Here is a 9,413-nt window from a genome sequence, read left to right as displayed (position 1 = left end):
AAAATAATCGGGGGGGGGGGGTAGTGAGTACATTTTTTTTTTTGGGTCCTCGAAAATTTTAAAATTTGCACCCCCCCCTTGAGCGCCAGGGGGGGCCCCACCCCCCAAAAAGGTAAAAATCGCGTGATTTTGCATGATTTTTTTCTAAAAGGGGGGATGGGGGCCCGGGCCCCCCCCCCCCTGGATCCGCCACTGCTCCCAAACATCAAACTCTGGCTACGGGCCTGCACCTCTCAGATTTGAATAGGGACAATTGTGAGATTGAAATGGGGGCATTTATCAGAGGTGGTTACTTGCACTTATATAAGAATGTGCAACATTAGAAAAAGGGATCCTTATCCAAAGTAAAACTGGGGCACCGTTTTCCAATCTTAACAAGTATTTTTGTGATACAAGTTTTTGAAAAAGTGGGGGCATTGTGAACCCTTAATTCAAAAATATGTTTCGTATAGAGTTATGTGGACTGGAAAATGATGATTATATTATTTTGTGTAGACATTTTTTCAAACCAAAAATAACCTTAGTTACCATTGCTTACAATAATATTAATACGTCACTATCTGTCTTTCATGATATTCAGTGTCTTTCTCACTCTCATCTAGCCTATAATCTAGGCGGAGTGCCGAGCTTTTTTCTTTGCTGCTAGACTAACCCTAAGCAGAACGTCTGATACGGCGAGACTACGAACCGTGAGTCGCGGCTCACGGTTCGTAGTCTCGCCGTATCAGACGTTCTGCTTAAGGTTAGTCTAGCAGCAAAGAAAAAAGCTCGGCACTCCGCCTAGATTATAGGCTAACTCTCATCATACATGCAGCCTTTGATTTGGTACGCAATTAGACGTTGGCGCTCTGATTGGATTGGAAATGTCATTTTTCATTTTACATTTAAGCCCCACTGTCCTACTTGTAGCTACTTGCTCCCTCTATATAGAAAACTTCCCCAATCGGTGCCTGTTGGTCCCCCATGATCCTCTATTTCTTATGTTATTTGAGAGCTGAGTTGATGAGAAAGCCACCTATGGTATGATCGAATCTCTTTGAGATGTAAGGGGTATAGCGCCACCTCTTGAGAGAGTGAGAACACACAAAAAAAAAAAAAAAAAAAAAAGAAAGACGGGACCGCTCCCCTGGCAAAACAAAAAAGTGTTGTGTATCAGTGGTGCTCTGAGGGGGGGGGGGGCGTTGAATTAAAAGAAATTAGTGGGCACTTTCCCTCCTCCCTCCTCGTTGAGCACAAAAAAAAAAAAAAAATAGTGCTCGCTTAACCCCCGCTTATTGGCTGGCTGTTTCGCCGCTAAATGTTTTTCTCACGAATTGGGCCGCCCTCTCAGTGGCCCCCTAGTGCCTCCGGCTGCATCCGCCCTTATATATAGGTCCATCTTTATTGACCCACTTAAGTAACTATAAAGAGGGACCCGATTATGTTTATAAACATGTTTATAAACAGATTATTGATGTACATCAATTAAGTTTAATTTAAACAAAACGATACAGCATGTCGAGATCAACCGATATAGATGCACACTATAGTGCTACGAAGGACGGGGCCTTACAGTTTCGATTAATTTCGACGTCCAATGTTATTCTGTTGATTTCTGTCAATAGCTATATATATAAGCTGAGCTGAAAAAAGATAACATTTCAATGATTCATGAAGTCCTTTGAGTAATTTGATTATTATCGAATTTGCAATTGATGCCATCAAGTAACTAAATAGTCTCTCTCTTTTTTTAGAGGTGGAAGAAAAGAGACAGATCATAGTCCACATCCAACTTGCCGAGCACCAGTGGTCGGCTGAATGTAGCCTCCATACATAAAGTGCCACGTAAAGATTAAACATTTTCCAAGTTTTTCACAAAAGGGTTATAGAGCAGGGGTGACCCAATAAATGAAACCAATTCCCATATCTCAATTTCCTCTCCGGCTTGTTGTGGGACCTACCGGTCGGGCTCGGCTATCTCCGTTATATTTTTTAAAATATAGTTATCAGGTTGAAAATCTTTTGTAAGGAGAGGGGAGAATATGACTTGTATAGAAATTGATTATTATGAAGGAGCCCCCTTTATGTACAGGAACCGGCCCGAGAATTGTAAAAAAAAAAGGGGGTGTATTTCACTTTTCACCCGGAGATTTCTTTAAAAAAAAATTTTCTCTCTCTTTGGACTCCTGAGGAATGTAAAAAGGGGGTTATAAAATATCTTGAATATCAAAGAAAATTTGATTTAGGGGGGTCTCACGATTCAAGGCAGGAAAAGCCCGCGAAAGGGGGACCAGATATTTTGGCAGCCCTGCATGAGATAGGGGATGCTTTCAAAGGGAGCTCGGAGGGAACGAGCATACGCGTTCCCCCAAAAAAAGTTGGGGGGGGGGGGTATATAGGGAGTGTATATTTGTCTCATCTCCCTGATCTGTCTGATGATGGTATAAAGCAAAGTTCAAGCATAGAGCCAATTCAAATCATGTTGGATACAATTGCGCAATATACATGAGGGTAATTCCGGGCGGGGGGGGGGGGGGGGTAATTATGAGGAACTCCCCCAAAGTCCCACCCCCCCAAAAATATATATATATATATATATATATATATATATATATATATATATTATGAATCATATATTATGTATGCTAGAGCCAGGAGTGGGAGCGAGCAGCGTTGTGGTATATTGATATGGTATTGGCCAACTGCTCTATCTGCCTCGTGATCTAGTTTTAATTTTATTGTTTTATCTTTCGAATGACATTGTTTTAATTTAAGAAATTCAGTTCATGTTATATTTTGAAGATATATCAGTCATTGAGAAACTGTTTAAATTATGCCACATTTATATGAAATTTTATCTTTTATTTCCCCGTATCAATTTTTTTATTGAACAATTTTAGGTCTCAGTTCAAACATTCATCGTGAGGTCTGACATTTAGACTACCACGCTAGCAACATATCAACAGACTTCGACATGGCTCAGGCAGAAGAGAAAGAAAGTGCCGGTAAATAACGCCTAATCGTTTTGCTTGGTTATTTATATTTTAAAATGTTTCTCAAAATGGTTTTAAAATACATTTAGAACCAAAATTGTTATCATTCATATAGATCTAGACCGAATTAAAGTTCAAATTGTTAGTTGATTTCTCGTTGTCGCGATGTGATCACATTCACATTCACACCGGCTCTTGCAGTAGTGTTGTGCCGTGGCTGGCCTACTAGTAGTAGTAGTACTAGACGGCGCGCCATTCGTTGAATATACCCGGCTCGGCCTCGGCCCGTACTACTAGACTAGATCTAGACTAGTAGCAAACAGTATTTTTAATTGCCTCAAAGAAAAAAATACAGCAATAAAAAATTCTGTACCAATTATTTTTACACTTGTCTTTATACTTAAACTTTTCTTTATAGATATCTAGATCTAGACCTACTTAAACTTGTCTTTATAGACTAGGCCTCTACTTAAAGTAACTTGTCTTTATTTAGGTCTAGTCTAGATCTACTTAGACTCTAAACTATAGATTTACAATAGGATATCATAACAAAAGTAAATTGACATACAGCCAAGCACTGTCAAGACACGACAAAGAAAGATCTACAATTTTAGACATGCAAATTGGGATGAAGTGAGGAAGGAAATAGCTGACCTGTCCCAGATGATCATTGGGAGAAAGGAGTGTGGGACAAATATACAAGACCTATGGACTATGCTGCGAGACTCATTAATGGACATTGTAGAGCGAAAGATCACGTCAAAAACCAGCAACTGCAAACGATCACTCCCTTGGTTTAATCACAAACTGAAAAGGATGGTAAAGAGAAAAGCCAGAATGTACAAGAGAGCGAAGCAGACAAACTCTTGGGATGACTATAGAACCTTCCAACGCCTGTGCAGACAAGAGTTTAGAAAAGCTGAGAGAGATCACCTTACCTCCTCCATCGTAGATGAACTTGAGACAAACAAAAACACCAAGCCTTTCTGGAGCTACATAAAGGCAAAGAGGAATGAAAGGAGTGGGATACCTCCCCTCATGAAGGAAGGAAAGCTGATGAAGGAGAGTAAGACAAAAGCAACCACCCTCCTACAACAATTCAAGTCTGTCTTCACCATTGACCAATCGAAGATCATCCCTCAAATCCGCAAGAGTTACAGCTGTTCCCTTCCTCCCCTGCAGATCACAGTCGAAGGAGTACTCAAACTGCTGCAGAAGGTCAAAATCCATAAAGCATGTGGACCAGATAATATCCCTAACATTATTCTTCGAGAGTGTGCCGCTCAGCTTGCACCAGCCCTCAGTGAGATATTCCAGCTTTCCCTGGACACTGGTGAATTACCAACAGACTGGTTGCAAGCAAACATCACACCAGTCTTCAAAAGTGGTGATGTACACCAAGCAGCAAATTACCGCCCTATCTCATTGACTTCTGTCACCTGCAAGCTCCTTGAACACATCATATGCAAACACCTCCTCGACTACCTGGAAGACAATGACATCCTCACTTCCCTAAACCATGGCTTTAGATCAGGATTCTCTACAGAAACGCAACTAATAACAGCCCTCCATGATCTACTCAAATCAAAGGATCAAAGGAAACAAACAGACATTGCAGTGCTAGACTTCTCAAAGGCGTTTGATAAGGTGCCCCATGAGAAGCTCATGCACAAACTCTCTTCATATGGAATCGCTGGCTCCATCCATACATGGCTCAGGAACTTTTTGACTAAGCGTCACATGAGGGTCGTCGTCGAAGGGGAGACCTCCCATGATGTTCATGTTGACTCAGGCATACCTCAGGGGACAGTACTAGGCCCCCTTATGTTCCTGTGCTACGTAAATGACATACCAGAAATTGTGAAGTCACAAGTTAGACTGTTCGCAGATGACTGCCTCCTCTACCGCCAAATCGAGAAGCAACAAGACCATCACATCCTACAAGATGACCTTGCAGCCCTAGATGCCTGGGCAAAGAAGTGGGGCATGTGTTTTAACACAAAGAAGTGCTACACCATGAGCATCTGCAACAAGTCTTCCTTCTTCTACCAACTTAGTGGCCACATCCTGAAATATGTCCAAGACATCCGTTACCTGGGAGTCACAATCTCAGAGGATTTGAAGTGGGAGAAACATGTTGCAAAGACCACCCAAAAGGCAAACTGGGTCCTATCCCTCCTTCGCAGAAACCTCCACTTCTTTCCTGCAGACATTAAGCGAACAGCCTACACTGCACTTGTAAGATCTCTCCTTGAATATGGGGCTACATCCTGTGATCCATATCTGCAGAAGGACATCAACAGACTTGAAAACGTCCAAAGACGAGCAGTTCGCTTTATCACAGGGAATTATGTGACCAGAGACGAGGGCTTCATTACCAACAAGCTTGTCGAGCTCCATCTCCCTAGCCTAAAGGAAAGAAGGAGAAACCTCAAACGCACCCTCTTCTTCAAAGTGGTCGGGGGGCTGGTGCCAGCTCTCCCAATTCAAAACTTTGCTCAACCAACCAAATCAAAACGACGTATCCGTGCAAGACAATTTGAAAACTGTAATACCTCAAATATCATAGACAGACAAGTGAAAAACAACAGCAAGTGCTACAACCCCATCAGAGCACAAACTGAAAACTACAGGAGCTCATTCTTCCCATCTACCATCATTGAATGGAACCATTTGGATGAAAACACCATAAACTCCACATCAACCAGCACATTCAGGAAGGCCATTGACAGAGCCTTCTAAATACCCCCGCGCCCTCTCTCTCAACCGATGCGCTTATGCCCAGTAGGGCCCTGCATCGTACACATCCAGATCCAGATCCAGACTTGGAATTTAAAAGGTTCTGGAGAAAATGCGTAATTCCATGTCTAAGTTGAGCAGTATACTATGACTCTGCCCTTAGATGTTTTTCAATAATGTTGTTAATTACAGTTTTGTCATATTTTGAAAAGCAATCAGCGTCTACACCCGACATTTCATTTTGACCTAGATCTAGGCCTGCAGTGTAGAAAGTTTGAAAAGAGTCCATATAACATGTTCAGAGGTGAGCAGTGCAGAGTCCTGTCAAATAATATACGTCTACACCAAAATTTTCCTTTCCCACAGAATCACTGCTGGCGGATATTCAAAAGAAAATAACAGATGCATTTGATATCTTTGACCATGAGTCAAACAAGACTGTTGATGTCAGGTGAGTATCTAAAATGTTATTGCTTGAAAATTGAACATTGATCCGCTGAGTTAGATAATTATTGATAAGAAAGTAAATTGGGAAATTAGATTATAGGAATAAGCTTAGTGTTAATTTTGTGTATAAGTTTCATACTACATTTTATTTTCTACAAGAAGTTGTTTCGCCAACATTAAAACACTTTTTTTCTCGAGATAATTCTTCGGTAAGAGTGTAAATGCAATTCTTTGAAAATGTTGATGAAATTGTATTAAAAAAGAGACTTAGTAATTGGTTGTTACTACCCCCTCCCCCCCCCCCCCCTCCCTATGAAATATTAGCATGTATTGTATTCTATATATTGTTATTCTTAAAGAAACCAAATTAATTGTATCACATTAAACAAACAAAATAATAAAAATATTGTCACTTGTAACTATATACATGTTCATACAAGAAAGCTTATAATATACACACATACTCAGATCTGTCTCAGATCTATTAAGTGTTTTAGCTTCTTTTTTATCCCTGAATATTCTTTAAAAAATCAAAACAATATTTAACCTAAATATTTGATGTGCCAGGGAAATTGGGACCATTATCAGATCATTAGGCTGCTGTCCTAGCGAAGGTGAACTCCATGATCTTCTCTCTGAGATGGAAGAAGAGGAGGCTACTGGATACATCAAGTATGATCGCTATAAGCCTGTCATGAGGGAAGTCCTCATGGAACGCAAGTAAGTTGCTATCAAGTTAAAATATTCAGGAAAAAGTGGAGCTGGGGTGACATACATGTATATTCATGGCTGTAGCACCCTTTCTATATTCAGAAATAACCAAACTCGATCAGAATGTCACTCAACGTCATCATTTATTCAAGTCAGCATTTTTCCTCTTAAAAGGGGTTACTGTCTTGTGAGCCATGATGACACTCCCTCCCTCCGTCTCGAGCATCTTCCTCATTTAAACCAACCTTACTGCTTTCTTTCTTCACCAGATCTTTCCATATCATGCCATCCACTTTCAGATCCCATGCTCGTTTCACAGGTTCATCATCTTCCCTTTTGAACACATGACCCATCCATCTCAATCCATTTCTCTTACAACTTCCACCAACCCTTCCACGAGTTCAGTTGTGTCACTCCCTCAAAATTTGTGAAAACAAAAACAAAATAAAACTTCTAATCATACTGTGTAAGGTCTTTTGATTAATTCATACAATTTTAATAATGTTTTCCATTCATTGTTGATTATTTTGTCTCATGTATTTTCCTAAAACAATGTTTACATAAACACTGTACATTTTTTTTGCACCTACACTGTACTTTGTAACGAATATTTACACCCTCGGAATGGATATGTGTGCATTATCTTTGTGTTCTTGTTATAAAATTATTTATCATGAGGGAAGTCCTCTCAGAATAAAAGTAAGTTGAATTAAGTATCTTTATAGATGCAAAGAAAGATTGAAAGAGTAGATGTGTGTATGTTGTATGACACATGCTGCAGTAACTTTCATACTATGGTCAGTTCCTAACTTACATCCTAGACCCAACACTATACCTCAGTACTTAAACTAACCCCAAACCAAACCAATACCAAATTGAAGCTTAATTAAGTCCAAATCCTTTATTTTAAATGCTTGGTAGTCCACTTCTGACTGATGAAACTGATTTTCAATAGCATTGTGATGGAAATTGTTTATGCTTATGTATATCATGTATATTTGACCATTTATGTAGAAAAGGAAATCTCCAACATCAGATTATTAAAAAAATAAATGTATCCAGTTTGATCTATGATGAAGTGGAGAAGTGTGATTGATATTATCCCCATTTTTGCATGTTCATTGTGACTTTGTACCATGATTTTCTTGGAAAGCATATTTTTATCTTCCATTTATTTTGAATTCAGCTGCTTTAAAAATTTTTTTTTTAGAGGAATTCAATATGCCTACTAATTTTAGTTCTAATATATTTAGGAAAACTGCCTGATAACTCATCTTTGTGAACAAATGCTTTCTAATTATTGTATCTTGTTGCCATCTAGGTTCAAACCATGCCCAGAAGACCAGCTTGTGAAAGCGTTTGAGGTGTTAGATGTTGAGAAGAAAGGTCACCTTACAGTTGAAGAGATGACAAAACTCATGTCTGAAGAAGGTAATCATCGTTTTCCATTTCATAATACATGTAATTATTATTTGTATATTAATATATTCACTTATTCATTGAATTATGTGAAATGATTTAAATTCACAATTTATGAAAAGTAAAAACAACATACTGGTATACACAATTTTACTATAATACAGTTGATCAAGTAATACGATAGTGTTCAAGTGGATTGAAGTACGATAACTGTGACATGTGCAAAGTGGTTTGTAGGCCAACAGCCATTTAAACATATATTATAGAAAACTTTTAAAAAATGAAAAAAGGTTGTAATGTTATGGTACCCTGTATTTATACTATGGTAAAACAAGTAGTTTGTTACATATAAGTCAACATGTAGCAGTAAGTACATTGACAATAGGACCGGAGTTCAAATAGCAATTCAAAATTTGAAAATTGATTCTTAGTGAAAAACAGGAGAGAATTTAATTGCAATTAAGTCTATTATCTAAGCTCCTTGTGAGATGATTCTAGAATTCCAGCATTTGATGGCTCTGTCGAATCTGCCAGAAAACCTATTGTTTTCCAATCCCAAGACATCTGCAGTTTGTACCCAATATTTATTATCATTCCAATGATATTGATAGTGCAAGCTGAAGTCTAATATGACATGTTTTAGTTATGCTGATCGAAGCACACATATCTCTGCCCTCAGTTCTTAATTCTGTTCCATCGCTTTTGTATTTGGAAGGGCATAGGGATATTTACAAAATCATGGAGGTATGAAATGAAATGGTTACAAATCGTTTGTTTTTGGTATTTGAACTAGCATACATTTGATATGACCTATTGATTATTGTTGTTATCGTATGACAGGAGAGCCATTCACACAAGAAGAATTGGAGGAGATGCTGTCAGCTGCCGTGGACCCAGAAAAGGGACATGTCTTATATAAAGATTATGCTTCAATGATGACTCTAGATGCAGAAATGTGATACCACCCTCTTCCTATCCTAGGCAATCATTGAAAATATGGAGTGAAATAAGTTATTTCCAGAATGTAATACATGAGGATGCATTCGCTTAAAGGGACTTTGTAACATTGTTCAGATGAGAGACAGTGGTGCTAAGGTAGTGACTTAATGCTAGATGTACAATTAA

The 9,413-nt window shown here is 38.8% G+C and overlaps 1 protein-coding gene across 1 annotated transcript; it reads left to right on the top strand.

The window, feature by feature from the left end:
* The first annotated feature begins 2,876 nt into the window (after positions 1-2,876).
* LOC578744 (dynein regulatory complex protein 8) lies at positions 2,877-9,413 on the top strand. The gene is made up of 5 exons (XM_030999422.1): positions 2,877-2,984; positions 6,078-6,162; positions 6,726-6,878; positions 8,191-8,300; positions 9,129-9,413. The coding sequence occupies exons 1-5, from the start codon at positions 2,954-2,956 to the stop codon at positions 9,245-9,247; spliced, it is 498 nt and encodes a 165-aa protein (XP_030855282.1). The 5' UTR covers positions 2,877-2,953; the 3' UTR covers positions 9,248-9,413.

The sequence above is a fragment of the Strongylocentrotus purpuratus genome, unplaced genomic scaffold (assembly GCF_000002235.5).
Source record: "Strongylocentrotus purpuratus isolate Spur 01 unplaced genomic scaffold, Spur_5.0 spur5_scaffold_5, whole genome shotgun sequence".
Classification (NCBI taxonomy): domain Eukaryota; kingdom Metazoa; phylum Echinodermata; class Echinoidea; order Camarodonta; family Strongylocentrotidae; genus Strongylocentrotus; species Strongylocentrotus purpuratus.
The sequence above is the reverse complement of the archived record's forward strand: the minus strand, read 5'-3'. Positions and strand labels throughout refer to the sequence as shown.

Excerpts from the sequence above, each read along its gene's own strand:
- LOC578744 (XM_030999422.1), top strand. The coding sequence starts at position 2,954 with ATGGCTCAGGCAGAAGAGAAAGAAAGTGCCG. Across the intron at positions 2,985-6,077 it reads AGAAGAGAAAGAAAGTGCCG|AATCACTGCTGGCGGATATT; the intron begins GTAAATAACGCC and ends CCTTTCCCACAG. Across the intron at positions 6,163-6,725 it reads AACAAGACTGTTGATGTCAG|GGAAATTGGGACCATTATCA; the intron begins GTGAGTATCTAA and ends TTGATGTGCCAG.